Source organism: Pteronotus mesoamericanus, unplaced genomic scaffold (assembly GCF_021234165.1).
Source record: "Pteronotus mesoamericanus isolate MK-2021 breed Mesoamerican mustached bat unplaced genomic scaffold, CSHL_Meso_final contig_163, whole genome shotgun sequence".
In the NCBI taxonomy this organism is placed as follows: Eukaryota; Metazoa; Chordata; class Mammalia; order Chiroptera; family Mormoopidae; genus Pteronotus; species Pteronotus mesoamericanus.
In genome coordinates, this window is record NW_026555064.1 from 5,313,324 (window position 1) to 5,336,139 (window position 22,816).

Here is a 22,816-nt window from a genome sequence, read left to right on the forward strand (position 1 = left end):
TCTTTTTTTCATGGTATAGAATTTTATTAATAAGGCCTCTATTAATCTACAGAAACATCACTTAGAATTACTATCACATTGTCCCCGTTCATTTATCCAAAGCAGTTTCTTAAATGACCTACGGCCAACCAGCAACATAAGGAAAAGGTTCGGGGAAAGCTCAATGACTGATTCTTTGAAGAGGAGCTTTCCTGGGTGAAACTGTACAACTGAAAGAACAGCATGATATCATTGGGAAATAGGACCCTGAAAAAGGGGAAAAAAGAAGGGCTTGAGGCCCAGAAAGGAAGCTTGGGTGCAGGGAGGACCGGGGCTGAGGTTGCTCACCCCACTTCAGAGCTTTGGTGAAGTCCGGTGTTATCCCAGACCACAGGAGGCAAGGAATAATACTTTTTCAACCACCGCAAACTCAAGAGGAGTAAAATCTTCTATTATGGCAGATGTGCAGTAGTTGATGGTTATTAAATTATCCTTTATGTTAATGTTGTGGAGAGTAGGATAAAGAAGTTTTACAGGTAAATACAAATTCTTTCATGCCAACCAAGGGTTTTAGACCATCATCCACCACAAAATGCCCTGAACGCCCCAGGTTTATTTTCCCGGGCAGTTCACCCTCATTGAGAATCAGGGTGCATTTAAATGAAGTGTTCAACAGGGCCAGGCCTGTCATGGGCGCCCTGTTAGTGACTGTGGGGTTGGTTTGAGTCTGTCAGAGAAAGGCGGCTGTTTGGGGCTGACTTAAGCTTGTTCCTGGAGTGGGCTTCGGTGCTAAGTGTATGTCTGCGTTTAATTGCTCTGTTCTTCAGGATTTAAAAACCTGCCGCTTGAGGACCAAATTACCCTAATCCAGTATTCTTGGATGTGTCTATCATCATTTGCCTTGAGCTGGAGATCGTACAAACATACGAACAGCCAATTTCTCTACTTTGCACCAGACCTAGTCTTTAATGAGTAAGTACCTATTAATTAGCCTTCATGAAGTAAACTGCAGAGTTATTTGTTATGCTCTTCTATGATTTCTAAACAGATGTATGTTTGTGAAAGAATTCACTCATACTTGCATTTCTGAGAGTAAAAAAAGTCTATCATTTGAGAATTTAAAAATTACTTTCTACCAAATTATCATGCACATGCCTGAGTTTATATAAATCAGTACATATAAATCTCACATAATAGTATGTGGGAATTGTCCCAAAAGAAAGATGATCCAGTTGGCTCCAAAAACTTAACTGGTACAAAGCCACGATTAATAGAAAACAGTCTCTTTGGTATCTACTTCAGCTGAGAAGACTGTCTAATTTCTAGGAAATGCGAATGTATAAAGTGCCAGTCTCTGTGCACATTCATATAATGGTTCTTTTGTTAACAGTATACAGCTGCTCCATGTGTTTTCATGACAATCACAATCATTCTTCTTCACAGTCCTAAGAGAAGCCAAAATGTTATTCTGTAGTGAAGCATTTTTAGTATTATGATGCATCTTAAAAGATTGAAAGAATCGCAATAGGTTTTTCTTTGGCCATGAATTCCTTCCTATGTTAAGTTTACATTTTAATACTGTTTGTGTTCCACATTAGCACATTTCATCCGTCTATATCCAGCAGTGCTTCTTTGTAAGTGTTGGGTCAAGAAATACAGAAAATAAAAAGGAATGTTTGAATTATGAAGTGAACCACAGCTATACTCTGACAGATGGCTCTCTCTAGAGATATGAAAATAGGGGTTGTCAGTAGGGAAGGAAGCAGATGAGGAATAGATTGATGATAAAAGAAACAAAAGCAATGGAAAAGATTAAGAGCGGACACAGAGTACCAAGCTACTGAAATAGCACCAGTACTCATCTACCTGGGGGTACTAGTTCGCTCAGATGTGGGTGCCGCCGACAGCCTATTCCAGGCTAAATCAGGAGCGTCAGTTGTTGGTCTTCAAGGTGACCCTTCTTTTGGCGATCACATGGAATAACTGTACTGCTGCAAAAATGTTCACCAGAAGCGTGAAGTGAGGCCAAAGAACTGACACGCACACTTTAATTTACTTGTTCTCCTTAATAATCAGTTGACATTATTAAATAATAAGCCTGTTTTAAAATATGGTTTATAAACAAACAACCAAAAAAAAAACATATTAAGGAGAGTCTCCCTTTGAAAAGGAAGTGAGGGTAGATAAGAACCTCTGTCAGTGTCATCCGGGGTGTCTCCGTTCCATTTTAACAGAAGATTATAATGACTTATTTAGTTTTATTTAGTACAGACATTTTTGTCATAAAATATGTATGACAGAATTTTCCACGGTAATCACTGTGAGTGCGCAGGGCAGCGGCACCCGCCGCACTCACATTGCTCTGCACCCGTTGTCCTGTCCATCACCCTTCAGAGAAACCCTGACCCCAGCAGGCAGTGACCCTACGTTCACCCCTCCTCCCAAACCCTGACGACCTCTAGTTTATGAATTTGCCTATTCTAGGTATTGCGTATAACTGCGACCTTACAGTAGGTGTCCTTTTGTGTCTGGCTTCTTTCACTTAGCACGTCCTCAGCATTCACCCTTATTGAAGCGTGTGTCAGACCTTCATTTCATGGCTGCATGCTGTTCCACTCTGTGTACATACAGTGGATCCTCATGGTTTACAGGTTCTGTGCCTGTGTATCCGCCTCTGTCCACACTTATTTGTAACCCCAAAGTCAAGCCTCACGGCTCTCTGGGGGCTGATTGCAGGCACGCGCAGAGAGACGGTGAGTCTGAGTCGCCGCCGCGGGAATTTCAGCTGAGGCTGCCACCTCGTTTCAGCTGCCAGGCTGTAAACAAGTGTCCTCTTCATGGTCTGTTTAGTGCCACGGTTCTGCATTGTTGTGCTTTTTGTTGGTGATTTCACTGTTTAAAATGACCCCCACGCACATTGCTGACGCCTAGTGTTCCGAAGGGCCAGAAGGCTGTGCTGTGCCTTGGGGAGAGCATGCAGGTGTTAGAAAAGCTTCTTTCAGGAATGAGTTATAGAGTGCTGTTGGCGGTGAGCTCAGTGTCAACGAATGAACAGTATTGTTAATAAGGGGTCTTTAAACAGAAACACGCATAAAACAAGATCATGTGTAGGTAGCTCAGTTGATGAAAATGTTACAACCAGTGGCTACCGGGGACCTAATCCTGTAATTCCCAGAGGAGGACCACTTCAGCATCTGCTAACTGAGTCTTTGCCGCAACTTTCCAGAACATAGTACCTGGTTAATCGTTACCAGATAAGGAGAATTGGCCACATTTTGTTTATTCATTCAGGCCTCCATAGATATTTGGGTTGTTTTCCCCTCTGGCTGGTGTGAACATCGCTGCCACCAGCATGTGCGTATGCGTGCGTTTGAAGCTCTCATTTCTTTTGCGTATACACCCAGGAGAGGAACCGCTGGGCCGTGTGGGGATTCTGTATCTAACTACTGAGGGCCCACACAACTGTTTCGTACAGCAGTTGCACCACTTGACATTCCCAGCGATGGAACGAGAGTGACGGGAGTTCCAAATTCACCACACCCCTGCTGACACTTACTTTCTGTTTGTTTTTTAACAGCTCTATTCATAGGGGAGAAGTGTTGGGGGGAGTTTGAAATGTATTTGATGTATAACATCATGTGAATGTAAGGTGTACATGTTGATTTGGTCCATTTGCGTATTGTACTAGGATTGCCATTGCGCCAATAATACCTCTATCATGTCACATAATTATCATTTCTTTTTTTGTGATGAGGACAACTAAAATCTAGCCTCTTAGCAAGTTTAATGATTATAATACTGTATCGACTATATTCACTATACTGTGCCTTAGCTCTGTAGGCCTTGTTTGTCTATTAGTTGCAAGTTTGTCCCTTTAAATAGCATCTTTCCTATTTCCCTACCCCTGGACCCCTGACAAATCACCATTTTACAGTATTTTTGTCTTTTGTGCAGTCCACATATGAAGGAGATCTTACTGTGTTTGCTCTTCCTGTCTGACATGTCTCATAGTAGGTGCGAAGTGGCATTTCATTGTGATTTGACTTACTTTTCTCTAATGTTGGCAATCTTTCACGTGCTTATTGACCATTTGATTGTCTTTGGAGAAATGTCCATTGAAAGGTCCTTTGCCCATTTTTAATTGGGTTGCTTGTCTTTTTGTTCTTAAGTTGTAGGAGTTCTTTATATATTCTGGATGTTAAACCCATATCAGATACATGATTTGTATATTTTTCCCATTCTGTGAGTTGTCTTTTCACTCTCTTAATTTTTAAAATTGGAGTTTTTAATTTTAATGAAGCCCATTTTACCTATTATTTTGTTGCCTATGTTTTTTGTATCATCTATTAATTTTTAATTAATTTTAATTGTGTGCTGTTTCCAAGGGCACAGGTTCCAAACAAAGTACAAAATTGTAAAAATCCTTTTTAACAAATGAAACTTAGGAGAAAGCACCTTATATTTGAAGACTGGGAGAATTAATGTCATTAAAGAGTTTTGGAAATAAGAAATAATAAGCCATAAAGAAAAAGAAGAGGTCATACAAGCTTTTTATGAATTTATCTGTTCTAAAAATATTGATAGAGATAAAAGAGAAACAACAAAAATTGATTTCCAATGTTATAAGTAGTTTAAGTGTTATGATAGTATATAATACTTGAATGAAAAGTTGTTTTTTGTCCTTAAAACTCTGACCTCAACCCAAACCTACACTTCTGTAAGTTTGCCCTCATCTAGCAAGAACAGCATGGAGCAGCCTTTTTCAGAGGACCAGAAGCAGGAAGGCTGCTCCCAGGAAACGTTTGGAATTGACAAAAAGCTTCTTGGGCAAGTTGAGCTTGGTGCGGTAGCTCTGTCACAGGGTGCCAGCACGGAGCCTGCGTTTCTTAGGGAAACAGTGCTGAGGGACAGAGGACGGCCTGCAGCTAAAGTCTGAATGCACATGCATGCTTCATCCTGCCTTCATTCAGGTGTGCTTACTAGCTGGCATCAGCGATCTAAGCAGTAGTTTTAGAAAAATGAAAACAATACATATAGCCCCTGTCTCATGGAACATAACAGTCTAACAGGGAGAAAGAAATTATTCAAAGAATCCTAAGGTTATAACTGTGATAAGTATTAAATGGAAAGTTGCCTGGAGAGCAAGCAGTTCATGGGAGGATTGATCCAATCATCAGAGGCTTCCTTGGATTGATTAAGCTCATGTCAGCCAGGTGAAGGGAGTATAGGAGGAGGGGAGTTGATTTAGGCAGAGGCACCAGCACATGCAAAGGCCCAGTGACAGGAAGGGCCTGAGTGCAAGACATGGTAATAATGGTTGTGGAGAGACATGCCAAGGTGTTGAAAGGCAAAATCACCAGGAATTGCTGGTGATTGGATTCTTGTGGAGATGGGAGGGGAGGAGGAAGTAGCTGTCTAGGGTGGCTTCCAGGCCTCTTCCTGAAGGGTCAGGTAGGATTTGGTTGGGGCGACTCCCTGGAATAGGGAACAAGATGGAGGACCAGGGTGTGGAGGGGCAGAGTAAGGGAGGCCAGTTTTGTGCATGCTAAGGTTGAACTGTCTTTGAAACATTATCCAAGAGGAAATGTGAAAGAGGCAGTTATTTATACAGGTCAGAAACTTAGAGTCCCAGGCTAAAAGTTCAAGTTTTGAACACATTTTAGAGGTAGAGGTTAAAGAAGGAAAGACAGGCGAAGGTTACATCACAGATCCCGAGGAAAGAACCGGCTTCCAAAAAAAAAGTACAGCTACCACAAGGGAACTCTTGTAACCCCGGGGAGACGTGAACGGGAGCGCTCGAAGCCTGCCTCACTCATGGCCTGCCAGGGCCCTGCACCTCCCTCCCCGCTGGGCACAGCCCTGTGCTTTCCCTCTGCCTCCGCTACCCTTCCGCCAAAGCGAAGGAAGTGCCCTGGCATTTTGTGCGAGGGAGCAACGTGTGCCATTGAGCTGAGAGCAGGAGGTGGGATGTGGTCTTCCCTCGCCCTCCCACTGGCCCTCGGCTGTCGGAGGCGCCCTCTCACCTGCTCCGACATCTCTCTTTTTGGAGTCTCTGTCCTCTACCCCGCCTTTGTTTCACTGGCACCCCCTCCTTGGAACCCCAGACTCTGTGTAACCATTTTCAGTTTCCAGCAGCTACCATTGAGTCACAGGCGTAGTACGTAACCCATAACTACCTGCCAGAGACAGGAATTACTGAACCAATGAACCAAGCCGCCTGCTAATCCGTTTAGAGGGGCTTTCTAACTTACCCTTTCTAACTATGAGGTGAAGTTTATGGTAAAGAACTGGGACGTGGGGACGCCTCTGCTTCACGAACAGAGGCACCACCCTGTTGAAAACAGTGAGCAGGGCGTGGGGGTCCTCATTAGGGTTTGTCTTCAACTGTGAAACATGTCTGGGAGTTCCCAGAGACCTCCTCTTCCGCTGCGGACTAGCAATACTAGAAGCAGAGGAATAGCAGGGAGTAGGGAAGACTTAAGGAAACGGTTCTTTCCGATTTTTTTTATTAAACATTAGGGTGAAGGTATCAGCTAATACTTTAAATTAGCATAAAACTTTTCTCATAAACTTTTCAAATATGGATTAAATGATTAAGTATTCCATTTTTACCTTGAAACAGCTTACCTATATTACACTAGATCACTGCTGTAGATATTCGCATCTCTTATCAATTCAGTACACATATTAAAACTTCCATTTGAGCCCATAATGAAATTTCTTCAAAATATTTTTCATTAACTTCTGAAATGAAGGCTCAGTGTTGTGCTCTCTCTGAAGACGCAGACGCCGCCAGTACTTTAGAATGAAAGTATATTTACAAGCAGGTTTATACTGTCTGAAGGTGTAGCCCAGTGAAAAGTGTGTGTTGGCTGACCTTTCACTGCCTTCGTAGTTCGGAACCTCTTATTGTTATGGCTCACAGATCGTTGGTAAAATAGAGGAGGTGTCAGCCTTAGGGTCACTTTCTCACCCCTCCTTCTGAGCGCTCTGACGTGTCTCCAAGAGGGAAGGTGAAGTCAGTGCGCACCATCGTCGGGCTAAGTGCTGCTTGTGCGAATGCAGTGCCTGGAGAAAGCGTAACACGCAGCGGTCAGTCATGTCAGGTCGTGTCCGGGGCGTGCTGACCCAGTGGCGTGCGGGGGCTCGCTGTGCTGTTGTAGTCTAGTTCTCCTTAGTACGGGCACCCCAGCAACTCCGCCAGCAGGGCAGTGCCCTGCAGGTCCCTCTGGCGCTAAGGTGCTGCAGCGCCCACAGGCCTGGCTCTCACGCGGGCTGCCTGTTCCAAGGCCGGGTCACTTGTTCAGGACGGGGTCACAGCGCCCTCCTGGGGCCTGAGGGTGGATAGAGTGAGAATGTGGCATGCTCTGCACTCCTGTCCAGAGGCTGGGCGATTGACACTCCCGAGTCACCAGGGATGACTTCTGTGGATGGACTCCTTGTCCGGCAGGGTCGGGGGGCAGGGGTCAGTGATGGGTGAGGGACAGGAGTTCTGATGAGAGGGACCGGGCATCAGATGCGGCCTGGGTCAGCCTCCCCTTCACTGGCTTCATTTGCTTTCCTTCTTCTGTTCCCGGCCTCGGTTTCCCTGCCTGGTTCCCTCCCTGCTTCTTTCAAACGGGATTCCTTCCTTCCCCTCTGCTCCCGGCACCGGCACACTGTTCCATGTTGTTTCCAGCCTCTGCTGACCTCTGCCCTTTCCCTTCCCTTCCTCGCTTCCTCACTCCCCTCCCCTCTTTTCCTGTTTTCCTCCTCCTTCCTTCCACCTCCCTCTCTCTCTGACACATACATGCACATGTACCTCCTTCTCCCATCACTAAGATTCCCCCTGTAGGTTTTTCTTTCCTTCTGGTTTAGTATGGGGGAATAAACTTTAAAAGGAAACAAGTCCTCCTCTGCACCTTATCTCTGCATTGAGCCCTATGAAAGCCCAGGCCCTGACCAGCAGCTAGAGGGCCGAGGTGCACAGCCCAAAGGTCTGAGCATCGTGCTTGCGGGACAGGAGGAGCGGCCCTCCTCAGAGGGGCGTGTGCCGACCATCCACCGGGGCTCACCCCGTGGCCCCGCTCCCTGCACTGGGCCCTCTATACCCAGCCCAGTCCCTGCACGTGGTTGAGTCTGCGAGTCCTGAGTAAAGAAAAACAATGTCACAAGTAGAAAGCAGTCCATTCTTGTCTGCAAAGGACAGGCACATTGCAGAATGGAATTCTCTTTCTTTTACACATAGGTAGGGTACAGAGGACATCTTGTCACCTAAAGGAGGCTATACAGAGGGGACTGGAGGGAGGGTGCACTGAAGCCTGAAGAGATTTACAAGCTACAAACTAGAAATAATCATTCACTCAGTGTGTGGGGGGGTGGGGGCAGAGCAAGGGTAGGTACAGTCCCCCACAACGAGAGTTATTTTCTTCCTTTGTTTTTTCTTTTTTAAAAAATTTGTAATGTTTGAAATTACAGTTGACATTCAGTATTATAGTGTCAGGCGTAGCACATAGCGGTTAGACTTCCATATTAAACTTAGGAAGTGACCCCCCGGTAAGTCTAGCACCCACCTGGCATCACGCAGAGTTAGTACAGGGTTCCTGCCTTTATTCCCTGTGCTGCACTTTGCGTCCCTGCGACGCTTTCGTAAACCCCTCTTCTTCCCTTAGTGAGCCTCACATAATGATAAGGAGTTGGATGCTTCCAGACGTTTCCATCGGAGGAGCTGAGAGGAGGGAAGCTCCTATTGCACCGGGCAACGTGGCTGTGGGTGCTGCTTCTGCATCGCCGCTCCCATCCCGGGAAGGTCCTGACGTGAGCAGGCAGGGGCCAGCGCCGGCCCTGACCGGGGGGAGACGAGACCCTGAGGAGAGGGGTGGTAATTGAAGGCTAGAACCAGAGAGGGGCTTTCTAGCTCCTTTCTTGGCCCATTTTCTCTTGGGCCTCCCCCGCCTCCCACACTGGCCCCTCAGGGAGAGGCAGACACATGGTGTGCGCTCAGTCCCTTCATTCAGCCAATATTTCTGGAACCTCTTCAATATACCAAGCGCTGTTCCAGGCACTGGGAATGCAACAGTGCACGCGCCTGGAGCCCGCACTGTGGTGGGGGGCGGGTGGCTGGGACGGTGCCAAAAACTGAAGCCGGCTTCATGAAGAAATGCCACCTGCTGTGTCCCCTAAGGACTCCGGCTCAGGCCGCACGCCTTCGCCCTCTGTGATGGTTGTGTATAACTGCAAGAAAGCGGTACTTAAAGTGGCGAGGTAGAGTTTGAACGTGTTCTCTCAGAGGACCTACTGGTGCCCTCTGTCAGCCACGCGGACCTCTTTTTGGTACTTTAAAGGAGCAGGGCTCATACTGGACTCAACTCTTTACGTTCGGTGTTCGCCCTGCGCCGGAGGGTGGCGTTTCCTTGCCATCTCGTCTCAGCTCCACGCTTCCTTGCTCACACAGCTTTTGCTTGGCCACCAGACCTAGAGCAGACCCCGCCGCCCGCTTCCTCCCTGTGGCATCAGTGGACCTCCTGCCCCTGCAGCGTCGGCTCGGGGGCAGGGCTCTGGCCTGCAGGCTCGCCTGTGCCTCCCCGGCGCCAGGGTCGCTCTCTGGCAGTGGTAGGTGCTCGACGAGCTAATTAATTGGAAAATGCTGTTTTCAGCATTATTTCCTGCTGCTGCTCTGCGTAAACTCAGGGTGCCAGCCAAAGTGGCCTTTCTCTCGCCTTAGTGCTGCCTTCCCCTCCCTGTGGTTTTGCTCCCGACATTTTCTTTTCTGTCTCCCAAGTCCAACCCAAAGGATGATGCTGCTTCTCCAATAACATCTTTTACCTTCAAAGTCAAGAATGATTTTCCCCAAAAAACTTCTTTTTTTCATATCACTTGTTTGGTGCTTTATGTGTTTTATATACATTTCATTCCAGATAGACTATAAACTCCAAGAGCACAGAAAGTATACTTTTAAAAATTTTTCCATAATATCTAGCAAAATGCTTCCTACGTAATTGGCACTCAGTGACCACTCTTGGGTCGTTAATGAGGACTTTTTCTGGCACAAGGCTCTGAAGCAAGGTTCGTGATGTGGGTTAACCCTACAGTGTTTTTAGCATTTGGCATGTGAACTTAATGAAAAGGGTTCATTTTTTTTGTGGCATTTTATTTTCAAGTTTTGCTTCAAGAACACCGCTGTATGTTAATATTTCTTGCATTTTCGTGAACTTGAGAAATTTCCTAAGTAGTTAATAAAGCTGGCTAATTGCCAACAGAGTACGAAATTAAAGCAAAACAAATAGGAGACTGCCCATGGAAGGTGCAGTTTAAACTATATATAACAATATTGGAATCATGTGGACAAGAAATGATGCAAGAAATGTGTCCAAGCCTTTGCTCTGGCTAACAAGAGGGAGCTATTTTTCATTTTGAATAATAGTCAAAACCAGTTTAAGATCATATGTTATCTTTAAAAGGCCTAGGGTGGCTAATATTAGCATGTTTTTTATTTCAGTAAGCATGCTCAGGGACTGTGGTCTCTCCACTAAAAATATTCTCCCCTTCAATGAAACACAAAATCACTGGAGTGAATTTCTTCTCTAACTGAAAACTTGATAGAGGAAAATTAATGTTGATGCAGGGACTATATCGCAACACCGGGCAGGTGAAGAGTGGATTAATTACAGAACGAAGGAGGGCCCGAGGCTGCCTCCCCCGACACACGTCTCAGGGCACGAAGTCAGAGGCTTGGACAATGCCCTGTGGGCTGGAGCGGGAGAGCACTCTTGCATGTGTCTTGAAACATAACGTGTGTTCTCAACTGGTATTTTTAGAGCCTTCTAGGACCAGATTTGAGCCACATTATTATTCATTTTTACTGTATCACATAAGAACAAGGATTTGGGTTTTATATCCCTCACTTCCACCCGCAAACCCTAAGCTCATAAAATAGGGCTGAGTATTTGCAAGGCTCTGATGAGGTCACTTAATTTGGGGAGTTTTCTGGGTTTGATGCTTTTCTGAAAGAAACAGTGGAGAAGAGCAAGAGTGTCCTATTTGGAGACCCTCGGCTTCCTTGTTTAAAAGCTCGTCTGTGTGTCCGGATCCCTCGCGCTGTGGTTGGAGTGTTGCCCCAGCCAATGTGCAGACTTCCCTGTAAGGCAGCCTTTGTCTAGCCAAGCCCTCCTCTGCGCCCCTCCGTCGTGATGTAGGTAACGCCGCAGCAGACTCCATGGACTTGGTAGTTTATAGACTCCGACTTGCTTTTTTGCTATGGGTGTGATATCCCTCTCGGTCTTCATCAGCTGAGGCCACTGTAACGAAATACCACAAGCTGGGTGGCTTACACAACAGACGTTTAATTGTCAGGCCAGGGCGCCGGTACAGCTGGGTTCTGGTGGTGGCCCACCTCCTAGCTTGTGGACAGTGCCTTCTCACTGTATCCTCGGTGGCAGAAAGAAAAAGCTGGGGTGTCTCTGCTCCTTCTCCTAAGGACGCTAGTCCCATCGTGTGGTCTCCACCCCCGTGACCTAATCTCCTCCCAAAGGCTTCACCTCCTGATACCATCTCCTTGAGGATTGGGGTTTCAACACATAAAGTTTGGAAGGGACACACACATTCAGTTCCTAACGTTCTCCCTTTACATGGATACTCGAGTTCAAACTAGTTAGCAGTCGGGTGGCGTCGAGGGGTAGTTTGCATGCTATCGGCTGATGCTAAAAATGTACACGAGTTCCATGCTCCGTGCTGTCTCCAGTACATTATCCTGTGTCCTCCTCACAGCTGTGTGAGGCAGGAAGTTACCAGTCCTCTTTTAAAGAGGAGGAGACAGGGGCTCCCAGTTTTGAATCAAGGTGTCTCTTACTCCAAAACTGAGAATTTTTCAACTACATCGTAGCTTGTGCATTGATGGACTGCAGAACTTGGGGCTCAGGCAGTTACACACAGTGTGGGCCTTGGGAGCGAGTACTGGGTTTCATTAAGTGGTCTGAGAGAGTGTATTTGGAACCTTTACTGACCAGTCATATATCATCTTTCAATAGAGTTATTCTTTGAAATGGGTGATAATCTGCCCAATGTACAAAGAACCCAAGTGGGAAATAAAATGTTCTTAGAAAAAATGGAAACTTTGGCTCAAAGTTTGAATTATTTGTGTAAAGCTGTTTTCCTTCCTTTCTGATATCACGACGATATTTAAGACTTAGTTGTTGAAGACCTACCTAGAGCTCAGTTTTTAACTTTGCTACTCACGAGCTTGATGTTGTCCAGTGCGTGCGTTAACGTCACTAAGGCTCCATGTCCGCGTTCAGAATGAGAAAATTGGACCAGACCATCAGTTCTCAAACGTTTTGTTCTCAGGACCCTCTTTATACTCTTAAAATCAGTGAGGACCCTGAAGAGCTTTTGTCCATATCTATTATCTATTGTTAATATCCATATTGTTATCTATTGGTAGTTACATCAGAAATTAAAACAAATTTTTAAAATATTGATTTCTTTATTCCTTTTCAAATAAAAATAACCTATTACATATTAATAAATAACATAAACATAACAGCATAAATATTTTTATGAAAAATAACTCTTTCCCAAAACAAAAAAACTAGAAGAGTGGCATTGTTTGGCCTCTCTTAAAATCCTTCCAGCCTGCCTTAAATGAAGACAGCCACATTCTCTTATCTGCTTCTCACTTAGTCTGTTGGATAGGTTGTTTTGGTTGAAATATATTAAAAAAAAAAATTCAGTCTCACCCTGATACATAGTTGGGAAAAGAAGGACCTAACAGTCTCCAGGACAGGGTCTTGGGGACACCCAGGAGTGTAACCCAGGAGGTTACACTCTGAGAACCACTGGAAGAGGGGACCTTTGACACCCAGCCCAGGCTCGCAGTCTGCTGGGCTTCCACGGGGTCGCACGGGGTCGCACAGGGTCGCACAGGGTGTCTGGAAGTTTACAGGACGTCAGCTGCCCTCCTCGCTGTCTTGACCAGCCCTTTTATCCAGGCGGCCGAGGGAGAGCAGGAGTGCTCGGGCCGCGCTGAGTAAGCGCTGTGTCCGTATTGTGTCGTGTGCGTGTGCCGTGTGTGTTTCAGTGCCGGCGCTTGACGGAGAGCAGGTGTCACTCCTGGCGCAGTGGCCTGGTGACGGTGTACTTGTTTCACACAGTCATGAATGATGCAGTTGTTCAGAATGTCCTGAACAAAATCTGCTCTGTGACAGATGTTCAGAATCGGTAATAAGAAAGGACACAGGGCCAATTCCTAATAAATTAATTGAGTTGAACATCATCGTTTTGTGTTTTGGTGTTTTTGTTTTTTTTAAGGCAGATGATTTATCAGCTTTCAGAATGAGTCAAACATTTCACCCAGAGTTATGGTGCCCCAGAACGCTTCTGGGGCCCCCTTTGATCAACGAATAGTGTCTGTGATAACAGCCTCTGGAGGTTCAGCTACTTTCTTCTTCCAAAGCAAGACTTTCAAGGGAAAAGAAGGAAACTGTGAACACAGTTGCTTTGTACCTTCCACACCCCCACTCTGGGACATTCCCACTCTGCCAAAGTCAGCTCCGCAAGGGCGAGCCACTCTCTGCTGTCGCTGTAGAAGCACAGCCGCACCTTCATCAGAGTCAGCGTCCTCACTTGTCCCCTGTGCCATATTCTGGTTGTTAGAACAGTGTTGCTTCTGCACCAGGAAAACTGACTCCATAAGTGGCAGGTTCATGCAGACCTTTTACTGCACTAGGAAGAAGCAATTTGCTGTCACCCTTTACCCAAACAGTCATCTAGCAACACTTCTAAATTCAGCCATTAACTTTGTGCTCATTCTTGAAACTCGCTAGTTATCAAGTAGGAACGTCATCTTTTTATGGCTTTTTACAAGTGAGGAAACTGTGGTTGTTTATTAAAATTAAGCTGTGTCTTTAAGTATATACCCCAAATGTCCCTAATTGAAGTCAGTAAACGTTTCTGTCTTCTACTAAACCGTTTGTGGTCTGCATACCATTAAATTTTCAGAAATTAGTATGAAAGACTATAGCCTACAAAAATGAGGCCTGACAGTATTAAAAAATTCCATCACTAGAGGATATTGTTCTTTTGCAGCCTGTCTATGTGCAGTTTTGGAGATAAGTCTTAACATGGTGAGCACTTGGTAAGTGGTCCTAAGGTCCCAGGTACGCGGCTGGGTGTTTGAACCTTAGCTCCCTCGTAACGGGTACATGCGGCCTCTGAGACCGGACTCCTTGTGTTCAAATTTAAAATACTACTTTTGGTGAGATTTGACTTCCTTTTCTTTCACTCAGAATAAGTCAGTCACTTTCTCTAGTCAGTATCTATACCTGCTCCTCTGCAAGGACTTCCTAGCAGAAGCCTGGAATCAAAATGTGGCCCGCTTCCAGGGGTGTCCAACCTTTTGGCATCTCTGGGCCACCCTGGAAGAAGAGTTGTCTTGGGCCACACATTAAATACATTGGGACACGTAGTCATAAAAAAAATCACATAATGTTTTAAGTAAATTTACAGTTTTGTGTTGGGCCATGTGCATAGACACCCTGAGCCCCTTGCAGCCCAGGAGCCACAGGCTGGACACCCCTGAGTCATGTCTCGTTAGTGACCCGGCCACCGTCCGCACCCCTGGCAAAGTGCTGCTGGAAGGAGACCCTTCCAGTAGGAACAGAGTGCCGTGGTATTTATGTAGTTGCCTTTGCCAAAGACCCCCACTGTCGGCATAGGCAGTAGACAGTAAACAGTATTCTGTTTTAATATTCTGCAGTTTGCTATGTTCCTAACTGATTCTACAGTGAGATACACAGTGAGTTTAGTCCTATATCTTAGGGACAGATGTTTCTCACATAATACGATAGGTAGAGTCATGAAAATTTGCTTAGAAACCAGTTTTTTTTAATGAATTATATTGTAACTAGCCTGTGAAATCCACAAATCAGTGACTACTAAGATTAAACCTTTAGTCAAGCCAGAACATTTCTGTGATGTGATTTATCAGCAATACCCCCAATTAAACTTTCTCTAAAATCTGAATTTTCACAGTGGGTTACAGCTGCATGTTTTCTTTCCTCTACCAAAAACATGTGTCCTGGTGCCCAAGAGAAACTGTGCTAACTATATAAGAATTTAAAAATTGAAGGTACAAAGGAGTGTTTTACCAAAAACTTTATAAAAATTTATGGTAAAAAAAAAAACACATTATTTCCTGATTTCGGGGACTGTCCATGGTGAATTATGGTTGCCACGTAACCAGGCCCCCTCTGGATTTTTAGATCGTCAAGTATTATTTTGATCTGCACAATGGTCATTAAAGCTAGTGGAAATTGTGATGCTTCGGTCCAAGGGCAGTTCCATGAAAACATATCCCTTCTGGAACATCAATTAAGGTGACAAACAAAACCCTGAATTGGCTTCTAACTATGACTGGGCTTGACCATGTAAAACCAGCAGAGAATGGATGTCATGGAGCTGCTGGGACACCGCCCTCCAGCCCAGCCGTCAGGGAAGCAGCGGCCACAACAACTTTCCCCAGGGATCCGTGGACCCGAGCAGCTGAGTTCTGCCCTGGCGGTACATAAATGATGTAAACACTATAAAAATGAACAGGCGTCACAGCCGCAGCTAGGAGAATGGCCCTTCTACAGAGATATCTTGTTTGTCTGTTAAGGAGAAATCTAGTAAGACTGTGAAAAATAATGAAAAACAGTAAACTGGAATAATTTGAATGCTCAAATTGAGGTCATTTTTATTCTAATTAAGCTAAGGGGGGACTGTGTCTGAATGTTTTTTTTTTTTTTAGGAAAATAACAAGCCTGAGACAGGGGCCATCTGTTACACTGACCATCTAACAAGATGTTAGATTTATTCAGACATAACGATGTGGTTGGCAGTATCAGATGTAAGAAAGGTCTGGTCTTTCAGATACACTTTGATTTGTGTGTGTGTGTGTGTGTATGCACACGCGCGCGTGCACAGCATACCACTCAAGCTATTTAACTCTCATTCACATACATACATGTATGTAGGGACAATTTACAAATATAATAGAATGTTAGTAAGCATGCTTATTAAGAGGCCTCTCCTTGAGATTCCAGGCACTTCAGAAGTTCGGCCCTCAGTGAACATTGCTGTGTATTGTTTATATCCATATTTAAAGAGCAGTTCATAGTCTGTGGAATCACTGGGTTCACATGTCCTCAGTAGTTGCCAGGTATTTATTAAGCACTCACATCATTTTGGACCTATGCACCATAAAAAAAAAATCAGTCATAGGAACATGCACCTTATTATCTGGAAGGACATAGGCCTTATAAAGGGATGGGAATTGCCTATTGTTCAACGCAAGGGCTGAAATGAAGCACTTTAAAGGTTTGTTTTTGTAGTTCCTTACTAAAAAAAATGATGTCTTACATACCTAAAATCAAAGGTGTTTAGGTGAAAAACTACAGTTTAGGACAATACTGCTAAAGGGCCTCCAGTTAAAAAATGCCGTTGTACCTTTTGTGGGCTCCCGGAAGTAGAAGAGCCTGGAACCTCTGTGCTTTGGAATCATTTATAAAATCAGCCGATACGAAAGGATTACATGTATGAAATGTGAATCCTCTAAAAGAGAAAGGAGATGTATAAAGGTAGCTCTATCTTCCTTCCCTCCCAGGGTACCAAAAGTATAACAGACAGGCCTTTGTAGAACTGTTTTCTAAGTTTTTGAAATTATGGTTTATTAAAGGACTTTTTACTCTTCCTGCTTTCAAAAAGCATTTAGCACAGCTCGCCATAAAAGCATTGATAGAGCAAGACTAAATATCCATCAAGACACAAAAAGGCAAAAAAGGCAAGTTGTAAAAATAGAGGACAAAAGAGGTATTTTATATATTATTTTAAAAAGATGAATGAAAAGCCTAAATCTTAAGAGAAGTTACAGAATTAAACACAAACTTTAGTTTCTTAATCTCTATTAAACAAGGTATAGCAGGTAGGATCATGGGTTGCAGAATTCTTTTTTTAATTAAGAACATTTTTGTGAGAATATATCAATAACATAAAATTTACTATCTTAGCCATTTTAACTATACAGTTCTATAATGTTAGGTGCCTTCACACCACTATGTAAACAAGTCCTCTTTGCCTCTCTCCCAGGCTCCAGCAACCACCATTCTACTTTGTTTCTATGAATTTCACCACCCTGGGGAGCTCATATAATACAATATTTGTGTTCTTGCAACTGTGTTCCTTAGCAGAATGTCATGAAGGTTTATCCACGTTGTAACGTGTCAGAATAGCCACGGAATGATACCCCACTGTAGGCTTATACTCATTTTATTTATGCATTTATTTGTTGATGGACACTTGGGTTGCTTTTCCCCTCTGGACACCGTGAGCAGTGCTGCCGTGGACACGGGTGTGCAGGTGTCAGAGGGACCGTGGTTTCAGTGCTTGTAGAGGTTCTTTAAGTGGACGGTCACAGCAGGGGGGCTCCTGCGGGCATCGGGCGAGCCTGGAACGTTCTGTGGGCTTATCAGGCATCTATTTATCAGTCTCTACTTCTCACATACCTGCTTCTCCCAGAGGAGAACATGGATATGATTCCAGCATTGCATGTAGTTTGGGGCAGTAATTCCCAAATCAGCTGCCTCCAGACAGACCTCCAGGTAACAAGAGGACTGACCTTTGCAAATACTGTTTTTGGTAGGTCTAGGTAAGCTAGTCCTAAACAAGCTTATACTAAGACAAGAGTGTTCCTTCAGACAGCTATTGACCAATAGGTCCAATAGACTATTCTCATAATGGGAAACAGGCCACGGCTGTTAATGTACAACGATGGCCAGAGGGCGCAGGTCCTAGACATACAGAGGTTGTTCAGGTTGTTTAGCTACGAAGTTGAAAATGAGCAACCAGCAAACAAGCATTTAAAATGTGATTGTCCTTCCCACTCTGATTTTAATGGGGCTTTTTTTTCTTATTCCGTATTTTATCATGTGAATAAACTCCATTTCCAACCATACATTCTCTCAAAAGCCAGGGAAAAAAATGTTTTACAACTCTTCAGTTATTCACTGTTGTCCCAAGTGAATCAGGTTTGGATACACTAGATTATTTTAACTTATTATTTTTAAACTATTTTCAAATGATCATATGACTGTAGTTTAGTGTAATGGATGTTCTAAGAGAGGACCAGATGAAGTTATAGCTATAAATAAAATTGGTTTCCTAGTTGGAGGAAATGACAAGTTTACAAAACTACTGAAGTTTTTGTTTTTTTTTTTCCTGGAGGGCTTCTTTAAAAATATTTTTAAACTATTTTCTCATAGATTTTAACCAAGGTCTTTGGAATTGAACTGGGTCTCTGTGCCTATTTTGGTTAATATATTTATGTATTTGTGCAAAAATAAAAGTTCTGTTATGCAAATAAGAGGATGTTTAGAAACGAAGGACAAGCGCCCACCGTTCACAAGTAGAGACTAATCACTATCTGTTACTCAGGGCAGCTGTTCTCTGTAATACAGGGCTATTCCCTAACTCAGTAATCTCCTGCCTTTATGTAAGTCCACTGTCAAAGGCAGCATTTACTTTTGTCTTTTAGAAGCATTATACAAAATTCGTCTCTTTCCCAGAGTAATCCATATTTTTTACATTTTTCTGCTCAAAATGCAGTAAGATTATTAAAAGCAGGTAGCAAAAAAGATTTCTGTGAAGTAATATTGCAAAATTAATATCAGCATCATGCCAAAAAAGATTGTCCTTGTCTCAACTTCTTTGGATGTACATTTCTGTGCATTTAATCTAATTGTGCAAAAGTGATGCGGCATACAATGTGTTTTTAAGATAGCCTATTTTCAAGCTATATTGAGAACACAGTACTGTTCATTTAGAGAACTCAATTTTATGCAGTACAAACAGCAATGAAATTTGAAATCACAAAATCTTACCACATAATGGTCACCAAAGGATAAACAATGGAGTAAATATAATAACAAAACATTTGAGATACCAAATAACTCTTCATAGTTGTAAAGAGATACTGTGGAGAAAAGAACTAAAAACTGTTTGGCTGGAAGCTTGGAAAGAGGAAAAAGCATAAGTTATTTTTTTTTAATTTTTTAAATTCTTGAATTATTGTTGACATGCAGTATTAGTTTCAGGTATACAACATAGTGATTCAACATTTATGTATCTTAAGAAGCGATCACCATAGTAAGTCTAGTACCATCTGTCACCATACGTGGTCATTGAGACATTACCAACCGTATTCCCTGTGGTCCTCATTACATCCCCATGACTAATTTTGTAACTGGAAGTTTCTACTTCTTAATCCCCTCCCCCTTTTCTTCCTGTTTCCTCAGCCCCTCCTGCTCTGGCAGCCACCACTTTGTTCTTGTATGCTCTCACTCTTACATGCAACCTAAAAAAAGAAAGCAAATAAGCAAAATGAAATGGAAACACACACACACAGGTACAAGGCATGAGTTTTAAAGGAAGTAAACCTGGGTTTGGACCCTGACTACATCATTGACCTCAGTTTCCTTGTCGTGAACATGAGGCTCATTCCTCACAACGCCTCGCGAGCACCAGCAGGAAGGAGTCGAGCTCTGGTGCATGGCAGGCACTCCCTAAGAGAGCTCTGAAGACCATGGAGGTTATCGGGGTGCCACCCCAATACTTAGAGATACTGTCCCCACCGAGATGGCAAAAAAGGCTTTCGCTAGGTGTGCTGCCACACATTAACAGTCTAATCTGTTCTCAGGCAGCGTCTGAGGTCTCTTTAAGTAACTTTTAATCTGTGTGCGGATGCTTTGTTAACACATGTGTAAGAAAAACAGTTGGACACAGAGGTGTTTCGCTCTCATGCTCTACCCCAGGCGAGTCCCTTCCCCCTTCCTGCACATTTGCATGCCCTCTGGTGGTTCTCTTTTTTTTTTTTTTTTAAGATTTAATTTATTTATTTTTAGAGAAAGGGGAAGAGAAGGAGGGGCAAACATCTATGTGAGGTTGCCTCTTGCGCGCCCCCTAGTGGGGACCTGGCCTGCAACCCAGACATGCATCGTGACTGGGAATTGAATGGGCAGCCCTTTGGTTCACAGGCTGGTACTCAGTCCACTGAGCCACACCAGCCCGGGCTCTCTGGTGGTTCTCTTGATTTCCCATCCCGCACATAGGAACAATGACATCAATAAAAACACAATAGTATTTTCCTGAAAAGTCATTTTAAAAATTTGATTATTTAGTTTTAACCAAAATCATCATTGGTCTTTCAAGAAGCATTTTATTCTCTCCATTACATTTTTTAAAAATGAGCCAACATATGTGTAGCACTTTATAATTTAAGAACTTCTATATAATTGGTTCCTATACCCCTCGAAGGTTGGAATTATAATTAATATCCCTATTTTACACACAACAAACCTGGGTCTCAGGAGCAACACAGTCACAGGCTCACAAAGTCAGTGCATTGAAGGGCTGATGGGCTGCACATCTCTAGGGTCTGTTGTAGTAAAGCCAAGGATGCCTCTTCTGCCTCCAGCACAAGGTAGCTTAAGGGGTAGAACGTATATGAGTGCGCTTTTTCACTGCACAGCGTCAGGTGCATGTTGTGTTGTATTCCATGGACATCCTGATTACCAATCTGCTTCCCCCCATTTTACAATCTAAATCTCTTCCTTTTTAGAGAAACTTTTTGAGAACTTCACAAATGCTACCTCTATTTTTTTTTTAGCCATTTATCGACTCTTTCTGTAAATTTTCAAATTTATCCTTCTCTAATTATCATCATCATAGGCAAATCTGTGTCTTCATTTCCTTTGGTTTTCTTTACTTGTTCTCCTTTTTTTCTTCTCTCTCTCATTCATTCATGCAACATTTATTTAGCAAAAATTGACACATGGCACTTGTCTATCATATTCTATTGGACATTCAGAGAGGCAAGTCAGGCATGGAGCCTGCCTTTAAGAAGCTTGTAGCTAGCAATCAGAATCCTGGACCTGAACTGAGCCTTTTTTTTCCCCTCTAAACACATAGAAATTCTGCATTTAAAAAAGCCTTACATATATAGCCAAGCTCAAAAGAAAAACAGTGCAAAAACAAGGAATTCACAGCCAGAGTGGTTTAACTTGGAGCTGAAGCTGCAGTTGGACCACAAACTACTGACTGTGATAAGTGCCTTTGGACTGGTATTAGAACCCCAACAAGAATAGCACACAAGAACTGAAGCTCCAGCAAGGCTGGGCCTGAAATAGAGTCCCCTCATCGAGCCAGGGCTCTGTAAAGACTTTTCTGTCTACGAACAAGGAAAGTAAAACTCAACAAGCCAGCCAGCCAGCCCAGGGACATGGCAAAGAAGCTGAAAGAAATAAGAAACACAAGCCTGCACCACATCCAGTGTGGAGTCTAAATTTAAACTACATCAGTCTCACAAAAAGCATCGAGCTGAGAAATTAGCATAAAAACTGGTCCAGAACAAGTGAAATGTATATTCCCCTGATGGTCACAAATGTTAAAGTTTCCTACAGAGTCCCTTCCACAAGTCAGTGCCCCTAGGAATCACCTGGAAGACAAACATATGCCAAAACAATACATGTTGGACATGCATATGAGCATCTCAAGAAATTGAATTAAATAAAATAGGAGAAACAATAAAAAAAAAGTTGAAAGTACTTAGAAATATAATAGATAAAGGTATAATTTAGAGAAAGGAGGTGTAATAACCAGTAAGTAGTAAGTATCTTGTGCAAAATAACAAATGTTTGAGAAAGAACTAAATACAACATATCTTGGCACCTAGACATGAAAAATATTACCATTATAATTAAAACACTGTAGACATTCAATAGACTGGACATACACACACACACACACACACACACAAAAGTTAGAAAACAGATCTGAGAAATACACCTAGAATGCAATATAACCTGGTAAGAAAAAAACATAATATGAAAGGAAGGCTAACATGGAAGACAAAATGAGAAGGTCCAACACACTGCTAATAGAGTGCAACAAGAAAAAAATAGTACAACTGGGGTGGGATGATTGTTAAAGAAACAACAGCTAAGAACATTTCAGAACTGAAGAAATACCCTACATCTTCAAATCCAGTAAGGACACTGAGTCCTGAGCAGGAGAAGTATAAATCAGTCTACCCGTAGGTACTTCACAGTGAAACCACAGACATCGAATAAACAGAGGAAGTTTTTGTAAGCAGCCAAAGAGAAAATTCAGGTTACCTATAGAAGAATGATGAATAGATTCAGAAGAATCTTCCTAAAAGCAGCAATCAGTAAAGGCCCAGGTGTAGCGGAATACCATCTTCAAAATACTGAAGGAAATTACCTGTCAGGTTAGAAATCTCTTTTAAACTATCATTCAAGAATGAAGGAGAAAGAAAGACTTTTCCAGACAACTTAAGGCTGAAAGATATAAATTCAGCAACAGAAAGAATTTTTTTAAAAAATCTTCAGTGAGAAATTGAGCCCAGAAGTAAGGAGGGAAATGCGGGGAGCAGCGGTGGCCAGAGAAACCCACTGGTAACTCCAGCCAGACATGGTTGTGGGTGTCAAATTTCAGGGGTGATTTGAAAGCAAGTTGGAATTTGAATAAAGCACAGTAACAAGGGAGATGGGAAGCAGTAGACCAAAGATAATGTACATTTGTTTCTCATGGAAAAGCTATTGATTAACTTTAGATGTTTAAGTATGCAAGTTGATAACTTAATTATTTAAAGAGTAAAATAGGATGTATACCTTCCAAACCCAGTTGAGGAGCAAAGAGGGGGATTTTTTTAAAAAACTGCATCAATCCAATAAAAAGGAAGGGAAGTAGAAAAAAAGGAGAGAAAGTTAAAACGGTAAGAAAAAAAATTTCAAATATGTCAGTAATCATG

The 22,816-nt window shown here is 43.1% G+C and overlaps 1 protein-coding gene across 2 annotated transcripts in view; it reads left to right on the forward strand.

Moving 5' to 3' along the window:
- NR3C2 (nuclear receptor subfamily 3 group C member 2) overlaps nucleotides 1–22,816 on the forward strand; it is a 294,426-nt gene that overhangs the window by 240,640 nt on the left and 30,970 nt on the right. For both annotated transcript variants that reach the window (XM_054562702.1, XM_054562711.1), the window contains exon 7: nucleotides 807–951. In XM_054562702.1, the coding sequence (XP_054418677.1) occupies nucleotides 807–951 (145 nt within the window). The remainder of the gene's footprint in view (nucleotides 1–806; nucleotides 952–22,816) is intronic.